General features: G+C 44.8%; 1 protein-coding gene across 1 annotated transcript in view; it reads left to right on the top strand.

Moving 5' to 3' along the window:
- Positions 1-21,237, top strand: part of FLNB (filamin B, beta) — a gene marked incomplete at its 5' end in the record, with an annotated part of 46,866 nt that overhangs the window by 7,711 nt on the left and 17,918 nt on the right. Inside the window, 23 exons of the mRNA XM_009073369.1 lie at positions 821-1,018; positions 2,734-2,871; positions 4,038-4,164; positions 4,706-4,842; positions 5,216-5,409; positions 5,763-5,876; positions 6,398-6,541; positions 6,889-7,012; positions 7,229-7,389; positions 7,969-8,059; positions 8,313-8,482; positions 10,598-10,715; positions 11,381-11,643; positions 12,255-12,852; positions 13,075-13,248; positions 13,631-13,793; positions 14,178-14,338; positions 15,127-15,294; positions 15,888-15,977; positions 16,812-16,935; positions 17,215-17,371; positions 18,937-19,126; positions 20,978-21,225. Of these exons, the coding sequence (XP_009071617.1) occupies positions 821-1,018; positions 2,734-2,871; positions 4,038-4,164; positions 4,706-4,842; positions 5,216-5,409; positions 5,763-5,876; positions 6,398-6,541; positions 6,889-7,012; positions 7,229-7,389; positions 7,969-8,059; positions 8,313-8,482; positions 10,598-10,715; positions 11,381-11,643; positions 12,255-12,852; positions 13,075-13,248; positions 13,631-13,793; positions 14,178-14,338; positions 15,127-15,294; positions 15,888-15,977; positions 16,812-16,935; positions 17,215-17,371; positions 18,937-19,126; positions 20,978-21,225 (4,052 nt within the window). The remainder of the gene's footprint in view (positions 1-820; positions 1,019-2,733; positions 2,872-4,037; positions 4,165-4,705; positions 4,843-5,215; positions 5,410-5,762; positions 5,877-6,397; positions 6,542-6,888; positions 7,013-7,228; positions 7,390-7,968; positions 8,060-8,312; positions 8,483-10,597; positions 10,716-11,380; positions 11,644-12,254; positions 12,853-13,074; positions 13,249-13,630; positions 13,794-14,177; positions 14,339-15,126; positions 15,295-15,887; positions 15,978-16,811; positions 16,936-17,214; positions 17,372-18,936; positions 19,127-20,977; positions 21,226-21,237) is intronic.

The raw sequence follows: 21,237 nt of genomic DNA, 5'->3' as shown, positions 1-21,237 counted from the left end.
AGTTCAATGACAAACTGGTTTCAACCTCTACTGTAATTATTAGAGGGCAACTATCTTCATTAGGGCATCTCTATCACGTTACTTGTTGCCTGTTATTAGGCCAATGCTGTAGCCTAGAGGAATGAGTCAATAAGTTGCTACAAATGCTAATTCATTTAGAACAATGTGAAACTACTTAGGGCAGTTACTTGAAGCATTTAAACACCAAAATATGCTGAGCAGCATATTTCAAATTGCCTTCTGCCTGAGGGCACTTAGGAATAAAATTAAATGTGGTTATAGTGAGGGGAAGTATTATGCTCACCCTCTAATTGGGAGAGGGAGTGGTCTGAATCACGTAAAGACATGTCTGGCCTCTGAAAATGAATAGAAAACTATTCTTGTTGTATGAACGCATAGTCGGTCAGAGAAGGATCCCTGTCCATACCAGCATGCATGTTGCCCAATCTCTTAATCTAAACCACTTCAAAGCTTGAGAGATTGAACCGACTGGCAAAGCTGTGGGCTGATCTGTGATAGAGATGCTACAGGGTGGTAGCCATAGGGTAACCAGGCTGTTTGTGTATTCAGTGCTGCAATACTGTTGGGAAACCCTGTGGCTGGAGCAGCAGAGCCCTGCCAGTTTGGCTTCACGGCGACGCCACCGTGCTGTCTTGCCCCTTCCCTGCTTGAATGTTTAGCTACTGTCAGCAAAAGCTGAACATAGAGGCTATGCCTAGAAATGGGAGCTGGCTGAGCCCAGGCCGCTGACTGTGGGCTGAAACACGGTGCCTGTTACTGTGAGGAAGCCAAGGCTCAGCTGGGCTTGTTTCCTTTGCAGGTGCTGGTGTGGGTGAAGTGAAGGTGGAAGTGGAGGATCCTCAGGGAAGAAGCCTTGCTGAAGTTGTAGTAGAAGACAAAGGCAATCAAGTCTATCGTTGCACCTACAAACCTGTTCAAGCTGGTCCTCACATTGTCAAAGTGACTTTTGCTGGGGAGGCAATTCCCAAAACTCCTTGCACTGTTCTCATTGGAGAGGGTATGCTTTTTTAAAATGCATCTAAATGTAAATGGCCACTTTTCTCCTTGAATGTGATCACAGAATATGCTTCAATCTTGCCTTGTTCATTCTCTGTCCCTTTCAACATCTTGGTCCTGTTTCAGTGGGTCACCAGGGTATTCACAGGGTAGGCCAATGCTCTGTAACAGTAATATGGCTTTTGTTGCTAGAGTTTCCTTTCTGCCTAGACTTCCAAACGTTAAGCTGACCTTTGTATTTTTTTTTTGAGTGATTTATGCAGCTATGCAGTGTCTTGCTGTTCTCCACCTTTGTTCCTCAAATGACTATATTTACTGTTTTCCTCCTTAACTGACACCTAACTTGCTTTCTGTTCCATCCTTACGTGCTCCTACGCTTTTAGATCTCTGCTCATCTCTCCTGAGCTACCCTCCATTTGTGGAATTTTGGACTTCACTGCTAATGGCTTCATAGTTGGTAAGAGGTGTGCAGGATGCTCTGTCATGTTTGCTTTTTGTAAGCTTCTAGCCTGCACCTTGTTTCAGCCAAAAGGGTTTTTGGTTTTGTTGGGGTTGGGGAGGAAAGTTGCAAGTGAATTGAAGCAGTGTGTGATCCAGTCAGTGAAACTGGCTCAACCACAAACTGCCTGATGCAGCTGTGTAAGTGCTCTGCGTGCTGTTCCCACTCCATGTCAGCCACGCTCCTGTGTGTTCCCACCAAGCTTTCAGAGCTAGCAGATGGCACACGATCCTTGCTCGCAGTCTGGTGTAGGACATGGAGCAATGTTGTCTGCTGCAGGGGTGAGGGTAAAACCTGTAAGCTATTGTATTCAGTGAAAACCTAATGAGCTGCTTGGCAGATTTGTGCTTCTGCTATAAGCACAGCATGTCTGGGGAAAATGCATGTTGAGTTTACAGTGCTGGGAAGCTGTGGTTATCTGTAAGTCTCTTCAAACTCTTCGGGTCTCTGGCGTTGAAGACCTCATGACAGCTGGGACTGTGTAATGACAACTGTTCGTAAGTGTGTGGTACTTATTTCTGTAGCCACTCTGCAGGCCTTGGAGAAGCACTTGGAATAAAAGGGCAAAGCGTAAGCCTAAGCCATCTGTAACCTCCTGCCCTTACTCATGGCTGCTTCAGTCTGCAGAGGGCTTGGTGGCTTTGCTTCTGTGGAAGTGTGAACTGCAACAAGCGGAAGGGTTTTGATGCAACATCTCTTAACAAAGCACATGCAAAACTCAGCTTTGTTAATAACAGTTATCCCAGTCATGTGCTTTTGAAAGGCCAGCAGCATAATGCTGTTCACTGGGGCTTATCTGCAAAGGGAACCTTCGCCCCACACTTCAGTGTGCCTTGATGTGAAAGTCATCAGGAAGGTTGTGCCTGTGGTGAATATCTGTACATCAGAGCTGTGTAAAAGTCTTATTATGATAACTGGCATTGAATTGGAAAGCCACAGGGCTTCAATATTTGCTTTAATTCTAAAAAGTGTCCCTTGTTAAGGGGGTCAGTATTGCCTGTCTGCACCGACCACTGCTGTCCAAAAGCTGTGGGGCATAGACAGTGGCTGAGCAGACTCCTGTCTGTCTGCCTTAATGCTGGAACCTTAAAGCTTGTGCTGAAAGCTAAGCTGTGGTTGCCCTGAGTCAACAGTGAACTAAAGGTTGTTCCAGGCTGGCTAGGCTACCTGTATGTTGAAAATCAAAGACAGTATTAATGCCTAAAATTGCCTTGCAGCCTGCAATCCCAACGCGTGTCGTGCCACTGGTCGAGGGCTGCAGCCCAAGGGCGTCCGCATAAGGGAAACAGCCGACTTCAAGGTTGATACCAGAGCAGCAGGAAGTGGAGATCTCTCAGTGACTATAAAGGGACCAAGTGAGTGCTGTGGATGTGTTTTGGAGAAGGGAAGGGAAAAGCAGAGCCTGGGAAAAGGAAGAGCAGTAAGGAGATGGTGTCCTGATGGAAACTGTAGCACCATAAAAAGCCAAATTTCAGAAGGGTTTTTTGGTACTTTGCATCTAGTGTGAAGGTTTTGATCTGCAGGGCTGGGTAAGACTACATCTAGTTTTAGGTCTCTGTTTTAATGCATCAGTTAACAAAACTGGGAAAATCCATGTGTTTGCCCCATAAAGCCTCCAAACTTTATGGATATGCATGGCATCTTCATCTGATCTGTGGGAGCAGGTCACACTCCAGAGTCTCTGGCAGAGTGAAATCCTGCTCAAATAAAGCTGGGAATGGCTCAGAGCAGCAATCCTGGTGACACTGGCTGCTTGGGCACACAAGCAGGGGAGGAAAGAGAACGTGTAGGCTGACATGGAGACCTCCTGTCAGCATCCATCCCCAGGTCCTTTGCTATGTCCTGAGCTCTGGTTGTGGCCCTCTGCCTGGCAGGCTGGGACAGTGGGAGCACAGCAGCTGCTGGCTCAAGAGGCTGCCAACAGCAGTGGCTGTGCTGCTGCTGCCTGTGGGGAGCTGTGGTGCCTGTGTGGTACTCTGAGCTGGTCACCTCCCCCTGGCTGGGACCGCATTAAAAGGTGCATTGTATTGCCTTCACCTCCTCCACACGCACAGAGCTCTGACTGTGTGGCTTCGTGCGGTTGGGGGGAAAACAAGCAATAGACATATTGATGTAAATTTTAGTGCATTAAGCTTTTCTCCCTAAATTCTTCATCTTGAAGAAAATGAAAAGTAGGCATTCCCTGCATACTTGTGGTTACAAAGTCTGACAAATGTTAAGCTTTTTTGTTTTAACATATGACATGCATCATACTGTAGACTAAGAAAATAAAACGCAAGGGAGCCCATTAATTCTGGTAACTTTAAAATACTTTCTGCTGTATTTCTTCTGGAAGTGTTTGCTGTCTTTGTCCTAGAGGGCAGCTAGAACTAACTTCCCTTATAACCTGACCTTTTTTTTTCTGGTGGAAAAAATTTATTCTTGCAAGCTAAAATAAATACTAGAAAACATGAACTTGTCTTGAGTAATTGAAGGCAGGATGGAAGCTGTTAAGTTTAATGCTGAACTGATCTTTCAACAGAGGGCTTGGAGGAGTTGGTGAAACAAAAAGGCTTTGTGGATGGTGTATATGCATTTGAATATTATCCAGCTACCCCAGGGAAATATGTTGTCACGATTACGTGGGGTGGGCACAACGTCCCAAAAAGGTAAGTTAGAAGTAGCTTTTTGGGAGTTTTTGTGCCCTTTGGGTGGGTTGTGTAGTTGGTGGGCTTTTAAAGCAATGCTGATCTTTGAAGAAACCCTAGGGGGACAAGTTAGTTGCAAATGGTTGTTGTAATAGTTTATCTACAGCCTGTTTTAGGCTTATATTGAGAAAGCCTAATGGTTTGCATCAGTCTTTCTAAACCCAAAGTCATGAATACAGAACTGGTAAAGCTTAGTGGATCATGCAGCTTGGACTTTGCTGTGAGTTTTTAAAGGGATCTGCTATTTTAGCATCCAGGGCTACAGCAAACAGAGCAAGCCAAGTATTTGACACTCAGGTTTTGTGGTGCAAGATGTAAGCACATGATGGGTTGGATGACCTCTCTGCTAGAAAGACACTCTGCTGGGCACCATGCCACCACATGGTAGCATCTATTAATTTGGAAAATCCAATGTAAAGCCTCATTAAAATGCCTGGGGGGAAAAACATAGATGCTGTATTTGTCCTCATTTCTAATACTATGCTTTGTTTTTCTCTTGTAGCCCCTTTGAAGTGCAAGTGGGTCACGAAGCAGGTCCTCAGAAAGTACGAGCCTGGGGGCCAGGACTGCATGAGGGAATTGTGGGCAAATCGGCTGACTTTGTGGTTGAGTCCATTGGCACAGAAGTTGGCACTCTTGGTATGTTACTTTACATAGTTTGCCTGAAATATTTATATCTTGCAATGCTAGCATCAAACTCATGAGAAACAATAGCTTTCCCAATAGTAAAACAACCCATGTCTGTAAGACATTGTAGTCTAAACACAAATGCCTACAAGAGTGTCAAAGGCAAGTTCTAAAAGATAGAAGTGTGTGTGATGGGGGAGTGTTAATCTGTGGTTTTGTGGGATGAGATCCAGAAGGGAATGATGGATTATCTCCTGTATTGCTGAAGAAGGTTAATGGAGAGATCAGGCATAGTTATGGGTAACAAAAAGCTGTTTGAGAAAGAGGTGTTAAATTAGCAGCCACCACAAACCTAACATGAAGAACCTACTTGTTCCTTTTTCAGGCTTTGCAATAGAGGGCCCTTCTCAGGCTAAAATTGAGTGTGATGACAAGAATGATGGCTCATGTGATGTGAAGTATTGGCCCAAAGAGCCTGGTGAATATGCTGTGCACATCATGTGTGATGATGAGGACATCAAAGATAGCCCTTACATGGCCTTCATTCGCCCAGCTTCAGGAGACTTCAACCCGGATAAGGTGACGTACAAGACTTTATCCACGGCATAGCACATCTTCGATGTGACTACAATAGAGATGTTTCTGAAGGATTCTGGTAGCAGACTTGTCTCTTAAGCTTCCTGTGCTTAAAGCTCTGAATTTGCCATGCTCCAGTCAGACATTACCCAGCTTTTTCTAATAACACTGTTGTGGTTTTGATTTAATGTAATGAAAAGTTGATGAATTAGTCCAAATTCTCAACTTTCACGCTAGTTTCTACTTGTATCCCATGCTTCATGGGTTTTGTGGGAGGGGGCAGATCTTTAGAAGTAAATCACTTAGTTTTGCTTCTCTTTCTGAACTGAAAACTAATAGTCTTCGTGCTTTTTTAGGTGAAGGCTTATGGCCCAGGCTTGGAAGGGACTGGCTGTATAGTGAACAATCCTGCTGAGTTCACAGTTGAGACCAAGGACGCTGGGAAAGCACCTCTGAAGATGTATGCACAGGTAAAAAGCCAAGGGCTTTCACAGCTGTGTGAAACTTCAGCAAAAGCACTTTAATATTGTTGAGAAAAATGCCTTAAGTATTTCTTCTCGCTTACACACCACTTAATTCTGGGCATGTGTAATTCACTCAGAGCTTTGTGCTTTGATCTGTGTAATGTAGTCAGGCAACAGCCTAAGTCAAGACAAGGTGAATTCTCTGTGGCACATGAAATACATGTCTTTGCTTCCTTACTTGGGAGTCTCCTCAGCAAAGCAAGGTGTAATTTCCCAGAGTTGTCATTTGGAAGCACTGAAGTGTCTCTGAGCTTGTGAATTTCTGATGTGTTGTAGAATGGCATAATGAATGAGCAAGTGAAGATGAGGAGGACTTACAAGAGTGTAATTTGCATGTTTCTTCAGTATTTCTGAGCTGCAGTTCTGGAAAAAAACACCTGACATGTTGTGGAACAGTCTTGTGCCATTCAAACTATGCAAACATTTTTCAAGTACCTGAACCTTCTGCTTGTATTGCTGCTTTTTAGGATGGAGAAGGAAACCCTATTGATATCCAGATAAAGAGCAAGCCTGATGGTGTGTTTGCCTGTTCCTATGTGCCAGTTAAACCAATCAAACATACAATTTCTGTTGTCTGGGGAGGAGCCAACGTGCCCAATAGCCCATTTAGGGTAAGTACAGAGATGGATAGTACTTAGTTCTAGCCAAGTAGGACATTCATGCTCACAACCTTGTTAATACAACTAGGATGATAAAACCCTTCTGTGAGCTTCAAGCAGGTGTGCCCTTCTGCTCTGTTTTTTTTAGGGTTTTTTTAGGAATCTGTCCACTTGAATAAATCTGTTTTTACAAGCTCACTTAGGGGAGGTCTCCTATCAGCTCAGCTGCAGCCTGGGGCATTTGGGGCAGTTCACTAAGTCCTGTTTACCTGTAGTCTCTGTCCAAGCAATGCTCTGACTTGACTGTCATCTTGAGTGTGGCACAGATGTGTGATTCTGACCCTTGTGAATCCATGTAGGTCCTTATAGGTCAAGGGAGTCATCCTCAGAAAGTGAAAGTGTTTGGACCTGGTGTGGAGAGAACTGGCCTGAAAGCGAATGAGCCAACCCACTTCACTGTGGACTGCACGGATGCAGGAGAAGGTAAAGGCAGCCTGGGCTGTTGCTGTTTTTCCATGCTGGTTTTCCCTGTTGCATGTAAAAACCTTGGGAAGCAGAACATTGCAGTGAATTGTGATGTGATCAGTGACATCAGTTAACACAGTGGCTTGAACAGCTCCTGGAAGTGGGAATGGTCTGGCTGTTTGGCTGGCAATAATTGTGCTGCCCAGTAGCAAAACCTCCATTTGCTTTTCCTAGGTGATGTCAGTGTTGGAATTAAGTGTGATGCTCGTGTGGTCAGCGATGAGGAAGAGGACATAGATTTTGACATCATCCACAATGCTAACGATACGTTCACGGTGAAATACGCACCGCCTGCCGCTGGGCGCTACACTATCAAAGTGCTTTTTGCTGGAGAGGTTTGTAACCTTTGTCTTGCAGCTTGATGTTTCTAAAGTCTCTTTATCTGCTTTGTGATCACTGAGCATGTGCCAGTTCACAGCTTGCTCCTTCCATGTCAACTCACATGCATGTTGTCAGGTCACCATTTCTATAACGGTGTGAAAAACCTAAAACTTCTGAAACTTCTTTTGTAATGCCTGGATGTATGCAAGTGAGTGGGGTTGGCTGGGGACACTGAAGTTCAAGTGTGTGATGAGTTGGATGGGCACATAATGAGTGTGGTCTCAGCAATGGGGCAAAGTTGCTCTCTAAAGGATAAAAAACCCTAAGTGACTTTCCAAGGAATGTGAGGGGGGAGAAAAAAACCCACATTTTCCTAAAAACAAAAGGAGAGAGGCCCCTGCAATCTGTCCAACTGTTAACTTTGCTCTAGACTTTGAATGATAGATCTCAGTGTGGCAGTGTGTTTAAGTGAGGAGAATTTTTACTCAAGATGGCACTGGAGTTAGAGCAGAATTATCTTAAAATTATTATTGGTCTAATTTTGGCTAGTGAAGAGTGACTTGGCTATACTTTGTGCTGTGTTTCTGTTGCAGGAAATTCCTATCAGTCCTTTCAGAGTTAAAGTGGAGCCCTCGCATGATGCCAGCAAAGTGAAAGCTGAAGGACCTGGGCTGAACAAAACTGGTAAGAGTTGGGTTGAAGATAGTGTGGCCAGTGCTGGACTGTGAGGGGCTGTTATAGGGTAGCCACTAGCTGGCTGAGCATTGCTGGGATGCAGCAATGCAGTTCTGGATACAGCAGCATGGGGTGCCAGACAGTTGTAAACAATGCCTTTTTCTTGGCATATTCCTTGACTGGGCTTCTTGGGTACAGAATGCTTATTGAGAAGAGTTTTTGTGTGAGCTCTGCATAAATTAGAATCAACATTTTTCTTCAGGTGTGGAAAATGGCAAGCCAACACACTTCACTGTGTTCACCAAGGGAGCTGGAAAAGCACCACTGGATGTGCAGTTCAGCAGCCCAGTGCCAGGAGAGGCAGTGGTGGATCTGGATATCATTGACAATTATGACTATTCCCACACTGTTAGGTACACTCCTATACAGCAGGTAGGTCTGACTCCTGCAGCATTACACGAGTGAATGGCTCATGTTGCTGTAGTGCAGTGATCTCCTTCCTTGGTACCTGTGAGCAGAGGAACAATCAGAAAAGGCTTGTAAGGTTGTCCTGTTCCCCAGGATCCCTAAGGCCTGCAGTACAGTTGGGATTGGAAAGCTATAATGCAGTTTTCTAGTGTGGTTATTGATAGCTTGCCACTGAAGCAGTAGCACACAGCTCATGTCATTCCATACCTTACAGGCTGAAGAAGAAAGGTGGCAAACCTTCCCAGATTCTGAAACAGAGCTGGCTGCTGCCCTAGCAGCTCTGGGCTGCTGCAGTCTTGCAGGGTCAGGGTTGTGCTGTGCTCTCTCTCAGCAAGCTGCTGGAGTGCAAACCCGAGCAGGGACGAAAAGAAGAGAATTTGGGTGATGCTGCAGCAGCTCCCAGTAGGAAAGTGGACAAGTTCGTGCTGAGGAGGGAAGCTGTGCTGCAGATGAAATGCATCAAAGTATTTGTCTGCATTTGAGGTTTGCCCTTAGGTTGGAAAAAATTGAGTCTGAGTTGTTTCAGTTCATAGACAGATACTTCCTAGCAACACCATTAAAGTGCTGAAAGTGGAAGCTGCTAATAAGTAGAAGTATTTTTCCTTATGCTGTTCTTTTGTGTTTGTAAAGGGCCACTAAAGAGCAGAATGCACAAATCTCATGTATTTCTGAAGGCAGTGCTGAGATGCAAGTGTTTTGTTGCTTTTGTTCTGCTGAATAACCAAATAAACTACTCGGCTACATCAGCCTTGAATGGAGCTGTGTAAAAGTGGACTGATAAGAAGGACTGCAGTATTATTTAGCTGATAATGCTGGATTAGCATTCTTGGAAGCACCTTAGAGCTAACGTTTGTTCTTGGATAAAGCAGTTGCATGATCTCAGGATGTGCCTGGAGTGCCTGTTTGCAGAGGCTTTGGCTTGGTCAGTCAGGGTTGGTATGCAGAAGGGAGTAGTCATCCTGTACTCCACATGTGTTTGTGAGCAGTACCAGACTGTTTCACCTGAAAAGCAGTGGTGAAACAAGCCAGGATGCTCAGACCAGGTTTCCCACTTGGGTCTTCCATCTGGAGAAGTGCCTTGGGTCATGGAGGAACTGTGAACTTACAGAGGATACTTGCAGATAGCAGTGGCAGGAAAGCAATGGTGAAAAAGAGATGGAAATAGACTGCTCTGTAATTAGAGTAGCCTTGTTGTCCCTGCAGGCTGTGAGCACATAGGTTGTTCCTGGACCCGTTTTTCTCGGGTTCCTAAGCAGTAGCTTATGAATGAGACTCCAGGCTCTTCAGAGCAGGGGAAGGACAGACTAGGTAGTTAAATTCCTGAGGGGCTGCGTCAGCCGCAGAGGAGTCTTGGTTTAATGCTGTTTATTCGGCCTTATCTTTCTCGTGGTGTTGCTACAGCTACCCGTGTGTGTGTTTTCTAAAAACAACCAAGAATAATCATGGAAGCTATTCACTAGCTTGCATGAAACATCCATGATTATTTCACTTGGGAGCTGAACAGGCCAAGAATGAAAAGTAAGCAAACAGTGAATATAGCTAAAATATGGACTGCGGTAGGAGAGAATAAAAGGAGCACACATCGTGGGCTGGAGCTTGCCATGGCTGTGCAGTATTCCAGCCAAAATACACAAGAGCATTAATCTTTCTGACTTGTAGAGCTTAAACCCCTGGTATTTCAGATGCTGTAATAATACAGCCTCTTTGCAGTCTTGGCTTTGGCTTGGCCTCTCCGTGCAGTGGAAGGGGATACTTGGTCTGGAGTACTGGGACATTCATTCAGCTGTTGGGTCTGAGTACTGGGAGGGTGGGAGCCTGCCTGAGCTGGAGGCCTTTGCCAGGCAGCTTGAATATAGTCTAATTAAATGTTGGAAAGAACTGTCTTTTTCTCTCTTCCTGTATTAGATAAAAATAATTTAATACTTTGAAGGGCTGCAGTGGGGTGAGAGTTTTAGTGTCCATAAAACAGTACATTTGGCTGTGGCCGGCTGTAATGGATTAGGTGGTTATGTACTGCTCAGATGTTACTGCATTTGTATGAAGCAAGGAACCGAACTGACTTGTAAATTCTCCAACTAGGGTCCAATGAAGGTTTTGGTAACTTACGGTGGCGATCCTATCCCTAAAAGCCCTTTCACTGTGGGCGTTGCTGCTCCGCTTGACCTAAGCAAAGTTAAAGTCAATGGACTTGAAAACAGTAAGTACCTGTGGGCTGGAAGCCCCCTAGCCTGACTCTGAAGTGTCTCCTGAATCTGAGTGATAGCCAACGTCCTGCTGGAACAGGAAAGGGAGAAACAATCTGCTTTTTAACTTTTTATATTTGGGAATCAACCAGGCTACACCTTTATAGCTTGACTACTCTGACTTAGCTGGTCCTCTTGAGCACTGAATTTCCTTCGAGATTTTTTTTATTTTTTATTATATAGCAATGTGGACAAAGCATGTATTAGGGCTTGGTCTTTGTGTTGAGCAGAGCTGGACTCTTCACCAGGCTGGGCACCTGCTGATGAAACCTGCATTCCTCAGGGCTAATGGCTGTTCAAATTTATGAAACTGCTGCAATCTTTTTGTTTTCCAAAGTGGAAAAACTTAGGGCTGTGAAATATTGTTGTTTTCTTAAATGAGCCTCTGATAGTGAGACCATGGCTTACAGGCTTGTTTTGCCCTGTAGCTTTGTAGCTCCAATTAACCAAAGCATTTGTTTATTTTGTTTGTTTGATTTGGGAGGGTTTTTGCATGCAGAGGGGATGCAGACTGAGCGTGGCTCTGTGAGTGCCTGCTCCCTCAGCACTATGTGCATGGGAGATTTCTTGGACCGCTGATGTTAAGTAAGTAATGTCATATGTGTTTTGTCTTTTGCAGGAGTGGAAGTAGGGAAGGATCAGGAATTTGTAATTGACACCAAAGGAGCTGGTGGGCAAGGTAAACTGGATGTTAATATTTCCAGTCCTCTAAGGAAAGCTGTGCCATGTCTGGTGGAACCTGTTTTGGGTAAGGAGTGCAGCACTGCAAAATACATCCCACGGGAAGAAGGACTGTATGTGGTGGATGTGAGTTATGATGGCAACCCAATCCCAGGGAGCCCCTATACTGTGGAGGCCACGCTACCCCCAGACCCTTCCAAGGTAAGTGAATGCTTTAGGGCTGTAACAGTAACTGATACCTGCAAACTGAATCGTGGGCTGCTACATGAGACTTGGCTTGGTTTTGGCCAAACCAGACCCAGGAATGTCCTCAATGAGAGCACTCAGTCATTCCTTTTGCAGCCTCCATGACATGGAAATCATTCCTGTAACACTGTATTTGAAAAAAATAAATTGAACTGATCAAGAATACTGCAAGCATCCTGCATAGTGTGGCAAATTTGTGCTCCTAGTTTAATAAAGTTGACCTGATGAGCATCCCAACTGCATTAAGATCCTTTTTCCTAAGGAAATATATTTCAAGAAAAAATATGTATATAGCCATCAAATATTTTAACATTTCCATCTCTTTATCCCATGGCTATATAAAATCAGCTACAGTGAAAGTATAAATATCCTTGCCTAGAAACCTTTTTGGAAGAGAGGTACCAACTTTACAGTAAAACTGGGGCAAGTTGCAAAGGAGACGTTGCTTTCTGTTGTATTTTTAAGAGTTTGTTAATTGAGTCTCACATACAAACAAGTCTAATTAGGCAGTGTTTTGGTAATAACATGGAAAAAGCAGTTTATCCCAGCTGCATATTCTCTTCTAGGTAAAAGCTCATGGTCCAGGTCTTCGAGGGGGCCTCGTCGGAAAACCAGCCCAATTCACAATAGATACCAAAGGGGCAGGAACTGGAGGTTTGGGTTTGACAGTAGAAGGCCCATGTGAAGCTAAAATTGAATGTTCAGACAACGGCGATGGAACCTGCTCTGTCTCCTACCTGCCTACAAAGCCTGGAGAGTATTTTGTAAACATCCTCTTCGAAGAAGTTCATATTCCTGGTTCCCCCTTCAAGGCAGACATAGAAATGCCATTTGATGTCTCTAAAGTCATTGCCACGGGCCCAGGCCTGGAACGTGGTAAAGTAGGAGAGCCAGGGCTACTGAATGTTGACTGCACAGAAGCAGGTCCTGGGGACCTGCGGGTGGACATAGTGTCAGATGCTGGTTCCAAAGCTGAGATCCAGATTGATGATAACAAAGATGGAACCTATGTCGTTACATATGTGCCACTCTCAGCTGGCATGTACACCATCAAGATGAGATATGGAGGAGAGAAAGTGCCCAAATTCCCAGCACGGGTCAAAGTGGAGCCAGCTGTGGACACAAGCAGAGTTAAAGTGTTTGGGCCAGGAGTGGAAGGAAAAGGTGAGAATAAGTGTTGTTATCAGAGTTTAAGACTTGCGGTCCTTTACAAGTGTTCTGAGCATTGAAAGTTGTAAAAGCCTTGTGTGTTTCCATGGTGATCCTTGGATGACGGGGGGAGTTTCATTATGTTCCCAAATGAGTTGTTTATCATGCTGCTTCACCAAATGTTTTGTTGGAAATACATGCGGTTCTTGAAGTGGCTCTTCAAAATGTTTCCTGCAGATGTCTTCCGAGAAGCTACAACCGAGTTCACTGTAGATGCTCGACCTCTAACGAAGGCTGGTGGGGACCACATCAGGACGCAGATCACGAGCCCGTCCGGCTCCCCCGCGGACTGTCTCATCCAAGACAATGCTGATGGAACATACTCAGTGGAGTACACACCGTTTGAAAAGGGTAACTTCTTGGGAGTGTTTGGTTCTTTTTCTTGAAAGGGGAAAACCAAGAACAAGCAGCTCTTCTGCCACTTTGATTTGGCAAACTGCTGAGGCCTGCCAGTAACTTGTTGGCATCTGAGCAAGAGTTTTGCCAGTAGAAGAGCTAATTCTGCAGGAAGTAATTCTATTTTAACTTGAAGAACTGACTTTTATGGTAACTTGGCTTCAGAAGAACAGTGTGTAGGTGGCATCTTGGTTACGAAACACTGGTGAAGTCTTGTGAAATGCAGGAGGAAAACTATACCCATATACTGACATTTAAGTCTGTAGCATCTTGTAGAAGTGATGTTGGGTGACGAGAGTATTTAGGGAATTCAGGACTTGCTTTCCTACTCTAACAGGTCCTCACACAGTCAGCGTAACGTATGATGGTGTACCTGTGCCAAACAGTCCCTTCAGAGTGAACGTGACAGAGGGCTGCCATCCATCACGTGTGAAGGCAGAAGGACCTGGACTCACAGAAGCTTTCACAAATCAGCCAAATGCCTTTTCAGTTGTCACCAGGTGACTGAACTTATTTGATCTTGAAGGAATATCCGAGGGAGGGAGGAGCATAGTGGCCTGTGTGATGCAGGCTGCTAAACTCAGTACAAATATTTATAAAGAGGCCAAGCTGTGTCCATCTAATGACCCTGTGTGCTACCTCATCATTTATTGAGCACTCCGCTCGGTAGACATTAAGGGTTGATAGTTGTTGAGGATAAAATTCTAGGAAAATATGAGTGAGGTAATGCTGAACAGCTTTGCATGCCAGCACACGCTGAAGGCTGGAGATCAGAAGTTAGGTTACTGCATTTCCAAAAAAGGGTGAAAATGCAGTCAGAGCATGTGAAGGCCACAGAGCTGCTGTTAGAAGCAGGTAATTCTAACAGTGTGTTTGTCTTGCAGAGGGGCAGGAATTGGTGGCCTTGGAATAACTGTTGAAGGACCTTCAGAGTCTAAAATCAGCTGTAAAGATAACAAGGATGGGAGCTGCAGTGCAGAGTATGTTCCTTATGTTCCAGGAGATTATGATGTTAACATCACATACGGGGGAGAACATATTCCTGGTAAGAGCTCTTGCTTAGTGGCTTTCAGAAGAGGGAAGAAGTTGAGCTAAGGACTCAGTGCCTTGGCTGCATCTCCCTTGTTCTGTGGCATGTTGATGTGATTGTGACTTTCTGCTTTTTCTGGGAATTCAGGCAGAAAAAGGAGTGGCATTTGCTAGAGTGGGTATGGATGAGTGGGGCAGGGAAAGGGGCACTAAGCCTTGACAAATAACTGGTATTGTGCACAAGTGGTGTGTAATACTTTGAGTCACAAAAAGAATCCTTTGATAGTGGATGCCTTCAAGATTCTGTTCTGCAGTAAGGTGGTCTAATGGGTGAGCTTGTCATGGGAATTATATTAAACACTGCGAGTTTTAGTCATTGTAGAAAGTAACTCTTCCCTAAAGATATTTATCTGGTGCATGCATTGGCACTGAATGTTTCCTGTCGGTCCCATTCTCCTTATCAACATACTGAACTGGGTAAAATATGAAGGAGACAAGTGCCTGCATGTTGCTTCATTTGCACTTCTGTCTTCTTTCATGGTTTTTTTTTTCTCCTAAGTTGTGAGAAGCAGATGGATCATAACTGAATTGTTGAGTAGACAGTGAAAATGTGGAAGCACCATCATTACGCTCGTGGCTTTTGCAGAAGCAGAGGAGTAGTGTGGAGTGTGTGGGGTTGTCCATTCCTGCCTGTGGCTGAGGATAGTAATAAAAAAAGCCCAAGGAAAAGTAGGGAAAAAAGACTTTTGGTTCTCTGTAACTGTTAACTCTGTGGTATTTAACGCTAGCTGTGTCAACTTGCAGGCAGTCCTTTCAAGGTTCCTGTGAAGGATGTTGTGGATCCCAGCAAGGTGAAGATAGCAGGTCCAGGTCTGGGAACAGGTGTTCGAGCCAAGATCCCACAGTCCTTCACTGTAGATGCCAGCAAGGCAGGAGTAGCACCCCTCGAGGTGGTGGTGACAGGACCAAGAGGTAAGAACCAAAGTACTCCATCTAGCTGCATCCCCATCTCTGCATTTGAGTAGGTAATGTGGTCCTGGCCCTTGCAAAGGTGGTGATGCTAATTGAAAGAGCATTTCCCTCTGTTCTTGTTCATCTGGTTTGTGCCCCTGGACAGCTGACCCATGTGTCATGCTGTGACAGAAGAACTATGTCCTGCATAGTGCTGCTTTGGACAATGATGACTGTGGTCTTTAGAACCGGGAGAAGTGATATGAGTAACCATCACTGGTGAACAACTGTGGCTTAGTTTTAGACATTAAAAAGTAAATCCAAAGTCTAATATGTGAAGGATGACTTGGGAAACCTGTGTCACTGGGTTGCAGAAGTCTCTAAATCATGGTGGAACTGTTCAGTGGTTGCCAGAGAGCAGCGAGGCCCTTGAGTGATAGTGTTAACGATGTTTGCATTAACCTAGAAAGCTGTGTCTCAGTGGCACAGTCTCTTGGCAGCAAGTACCTGTTGGCTGCAAGTCCCACCTTGCTAGGAAGCAAGAGCTGCTCTCCCGTTGGAGTGCAAGGTCCCACTGTGCAGGTGCCCCTCAGGTAACACTTGTTTAATTCTAGCGGATGAGACGGATTCCCAGGGATGGCGCTCCCCACTGAAAGCAATTTCGGATTTCTTTCAAGGTGGTCCAAAGGGTGACAATGAGACAGGTTTGAGCTCTCACAAACTACTGGCAATTTTGGCTCTTAGAAATCCAATTGGCAACAGCAAGAATCATCTGGAGGAGGGAGTGGGAACCAACGGTGTTGCTTTTGGGCTTTGCATGGCAACTATATACATTTCTTTTGTGCTTGCTTTACTGCTAATCCTTCCTGTGTTTTAAAGCCAACTTGTAATTGTAGACTGCTTTGTGTGTTGATTTGAACTGATATGTCACATAATCTGCTGTAGATTTAGTGTAATGCAAATTGAAATAATTGATCCTGCTTTCTTAGGCCTTTGGCAGCTTGCAGGGCGGTCCTGCCTAGGCAGCGAGCCTGTCTTTCCAAACACCTGATTGTGAAAGACTTGGTTGGTGAATGCTACACACCAACTGGCTTTAGGGCTCAATTCTGTGCAGTGAATCTCAGTTTAACAGTATGTAATCTTGTAAATGACAGTTCAGGCAATTATAACCATTACTTATTTTCTGTCTTGAAAGATCTTCAATGCGCTTTTAGCAATTGCTCTTGACCTGGACTGTACAGAAAGGCAGATCTTTCTCCAGTGTTTTCATGCTAGCTTTTGTTTGCAGTGAGAAGATGGGAGCCCAGAGTGCAGTGGAAAACAAATCACAAGTCAATTGCTTTGAATACAAAATATGGGAGACTGATCACTGATCCGTGCCTGTTGCCTTCATTCACAAAAATAAACAAAATACTTGAAATTGAGCTTGTTGAAAACTCTGAATGAGCAGCACATCTTTGGAGCTTCGTGCAGCAAATGGCTGGTGAAGAACTGGGTTTTAATAGTGCAGCTGAGAAAATCTTATGTTGCTTTTTTAGGAGTTGTGGGACCTGTTAATGTGGTAGACAACGGCGATGGCACGCACACGGTGGTGTACACCCCTATGCAGGAGGGACCCTACATGATCTCTGTCAAATATGCTGATGAAGAGATTCCTCGAAGGTAAGGTGTTGAGAGAAACTTTGAACTGAAGATTTAATTGTGCTTTAATTGACCCAGTCATGCTCTCCCAGCATGTGAGCACCATTCAGGGACTAGCTGTGGTCCTTGCTACTTAACCAGTGCAGCTCCTTACACGACTTCAGGGTGCAGCAGTGGTTTGAGCCTGCCGCACCTCCAGCAGACACCATAGATGACATGTATCCGTTCCTCAGCATGGACTGCAGGAACCACCAGCCATTGACTTGGGAGGAGAGGGCAGTAATGGGTTTTCTCTTCCAGTCCCTTCAAGGTGAAGGTGCTTCCTACATACGATGCCAGTAAAGTGACAGCGAGTGGACCAGGTCTCAGCTCCTATGGCATTCCAGCCAGCCTACCTGTGGAGTTCGCTGTGGATGCTAAGGATGCTGGGCAGGGACTTCTGGCTGTACAGATCACTGTAAGTAACTACAAAACCAAGCAGGACAGAGAACATGTTGTTCTAGGTGGGCACGAGTCTCCTATTGGAAGTGTCCACAGCTTTACCCTGACATACCCACTGTCCATGGGACTGGTCTGCTGACTGGACCCTGAGCTCTGGTTCAGCTAAATCTTACACTCTGCATTTGTGAAGCTCTCAAGGCTGTTTTTATGAAACTTCTGTCTTAAAGTCATCAACCATGCTAGATTTGGTTCTTGTTTAACCTTACACTCTGCAAATGCCCCAAATGAGATAAATAGTTTCTTGCAAGATTATGGAAATGCTGGCATTTGAAATGGAGACAGCCTTCTAGCAGTGTAGTTCAGCAAGGCCTCAAGATAACATCCATGCTGAGCATTGCATTATGATAAATTAACACACAAGGTTGCCAGAAGTCATAAGCTGCTTAAGGGAGATACTGCAGGAATGTTTTTATTTGGCTTTGTTATTGCTCTTCCTGAAGTGTCTGGTGCCTGGACTCTCTGGCCTCAGCAAAAAGGTCTCTGGTTAGTGGACCATAAAGCACATAGCTCAGCTCTGGCATGCCCAGGTCATGGCATGGCTGGTTGTACTTGCCTTTCTGCATTCTTGCTCCTGTGCTGTCTCAGTGTCTGCTTAGGTGCAGCAAAGCAGTTGCCATTATTCTGGCATGCAAGTGTGCTTTTAAAGCATTCAAAATGCTTATCAGAGCTCCTAGCCTGGCTGTAGCTTTTAAGACTGAGTTCCACAAGTCCTGCATGGTGGGAGTGCCTAGGTGATCTTCCTTGCAGCATTTGTTTTCTTGTTCTGAGCTGTTGAATGTCAAACATTTCACAAGTCTTACTGAAAGAAATAAGCTTCTTGGTACTATACATAAAATCTCAAGTCCTCTCCAGCTTATACTGTACCCTAGGCAGTGTTAAGTCATAAAACACAGAATGGAGTCAACATGAGGTTCTCTGCAAGAAGGCTTGGAAGACTTTCTTAAATACTTTGTGCTTTTTGGCTGATGAGAAATGGTAGTTGAAGGGGCTGCATAGACCTGCTTTTAACTGTAGACCTTGCAATGTGTCAGCAGCTGGATGCCTCATGCAGAAGAGTTAACAGCAGACTCCAGTAATGCTTCCCCCTGACCTCAGATCTCTCAGGGAGCAGCTACCCAGTGCTTTGTCAGGACAGAGCTGAATAGTCTGGCTCCTCATCTGTGCCTTAGGGACCTGAGATGTGTTCTTAATTTTCAGCAGTGATGTGGCAGTGAAGCCTGAAACTTCTTACAATTAATATGAAGTTCATTAAAATGGGTTGCTAAGTCTTCTAAATATTCTTGTATCAAACAAAGGGTAGTTAATTATAGCTCCAATTGTTCTATAGTGATCTGATAACTTTTTTTCTCCTGGTAGTCTATTCTTGGTACTAGTCTTTGAGTGAAATATATTTAAACCTCAATAAATTGTAGTTCTGGATGTTTGAGACTATCTAAATACAGTTGTGAACATTTGTTGTTCAGCTAAAGGAATTCAAAACTAACTTCCTAGTGCCTAAATCTTCTGGTTTGCATTCCTCAGGACCAAGAGGGCAAACCCAAGAGAGTGGACATTCATGACAACAAGGATGGCACTTACACAGTCACCTATGTCCCTGACAAAACAGGCCGCTATACGATCGGTGTGAAGTACGGTGGAGATGATATCCCATCCTCTCCCTATCGGATCCGAGCATCTCCAGCTGGGGATGCCAGCAAGTGTTTGGCCACAGGTGAATGTTTGGCTCCTCTCTGTTGCTGTTGTTGCTACTGAGCATGGTACAGTTGATGTAGGAGACATGCTAGAGACTTGTGTAATCTGGCTGCTCTTAGGGCCTTTCCTAAAGATAGAGGTGTCCAACCTGTGGGTGAGCAGGAATCTCTTGAAACCTCTAGCAAAATCTGTCTAACTGCCTGGGCTATTACAAAGAGCCAGATGCAAACAAAGTCTGATGCTTACTTTGGCATAGATAAATCCTGCTGAGAACTGCAGTGAGGCAGATGTAAAAATAACACATCTGTGCATGTCCACTACATCATGCCTCTTGTGCTGAGTGTTGCTAGAAGCTTTTCATTCCAAGCAAGAGTAGAATTAATTCTGAGGATGTACATAGCTGGCCATGTGCTTCTCTATTAGCAAAGCCTGTTCAGGCTGGGTGTTATTAGTAAAGGTTTCTGCTGCTTTTCTGTCTGGTCAAGGCTGGCCAGGGTCTGACCAGGCTTTTGGAAGGTGCAAGTGGAAGGAGAGAAGTTCAAGATACAAAACATTGCTATGACTCAAAAAATCATTGCCTCAAAAATCAATGCCTTGGTGTAGGGGAGAGGCTCCACATTTGTTGCTGTAGTAGCACACTTACAGCTTTGCCCCTTATCCGTTCTCAGGATGGGTGTTCATCATGCAGCTTTGGGCTGGTCACTATGGCATGCTACCATCTCCCAGGAGCTGTGGCAGGGAGCAGAAGTGACTGGAGCTAGTTACAAGAATTCCACTGGACACTCAATCCCCTGATTTTAGAATAAAGAAATAAACTAGGCAAGGCCAAATTGAACAGGGAAACTTAATCTGTTGTTGTAGACCTGTGACAGTGTCTGGGCATTGTGCTGCACCTGGGCATCGTGCAGTGAGTGTGTACCTGGTGCCTGTCCAGGAGCTGGCTGCTTTCAAGTTGTCTTAAACAGAAATACATTCCTCACACACACACAAAAGATATCCCCTTTGCTTCAAAACTTATTTAAAAGAGGCCTTGATGGGTGAATCTGATACTCTTCCGAGTAAGACAAGTTGCTAACTGTTCAAAGTAACTGTGATGGAGATTATTGTCAGATGTCAGCTTAAATTTCCCCTTTCCAAGAAGTGTTTCTGATTCTGTGCTATAAAGCTGAAATACAATCGCTGTAGGAGTAGATGCTGGAATACTGCCAAGGTATTAAACAGCGAGTTTGTTGCTACTTTAAAATGGGCCATTTACCTGGAAACAAGTGCTGGTCAGAAGCAGGAGTATTAAATACGTACTGCAAATGAGACATAGTAGTTCTCATTTAAACAGTGTTCTTTAGGCTGGATCTGATTGCTACAATTTAGGCATTGTTGCATGATTTTCTTTTTTTGGGATATGTGGCAGAACAGTGGAAAATCATCTGTGGGTAGTGGCAGAGAAAACGTGGCCATAGCTGCTACTGTGCCCTTTTATAGCTGCTTACACAGGGAGGTTTATGCTAAAGCAGTGACAGCCAAGTCCCTGGCTGGGCAGAAGATAGTGCCTTTGGCTCTGCATAAAGGGTTATGATGATAAGAGTATGGGTTAAGGCATTGCTTTCTTCAAACTTAGCTTTTTTTTTTTCCCCCCTCTGTTTTCATCCAGCCTCTCTGATTGCAGGGGAGAAGGAAAGCTGGTAGCCAGCTCTTGCATGCCGCTGTGCTGGCCAATGTTAGGAACATCCCTTGTTGTACATCTGCTCCCCAAACCACATCTGTGGGTCTCTGGGACCAGCCTTTTGGTGCTGTGATCCCGAGGCGCCTCGCAGGCTGCCTGCCTGGGAAAACTGTCCTCTGAACACTTTCCGTAATGAAAATTGCCTTGTAGGTCCTGGAATTGCACCCACTGTGAAGACTGGTGAGGAGGTTGGTTTTGTGGTAGACGCCAAATCAGCAGGGAAGGGAAAAGTGACGTGCACGGTCCTCACACCAGATGGGACAGAAGCTGAAGCAGATGTTGTTGAAAATGAGGACGGGACTTACGATATCTTTTACACCGCTGCCAAACCAGGAACCTATGTGATTTATGTCCGCTTTGGTGGGGTGGACATTCCCAACAGTCCTTTCACTGTCATGGTAAGCCAGCTC

This window comes from Acanthisitta chloris, unplaced genomic scaffold (genome assembly GCF_000695815.1).
Source record: "Acanthisitta chloris isolate BGI_N310 unplaced genomic scaffold, ASM69581v1 scaffold1804, whole genome shotgun sequence".
Classification (NCBI taxonomy): domain Eukaryota; kingdom Metazoa; phylum Chordata; class Aves; order Passeriformes; family Acanthisittidae; genus Acanthisitta; species Acanthisitta chloris.
This window is presented reverse-complemented; position numbering and strand designations above follow the sequence as displayed.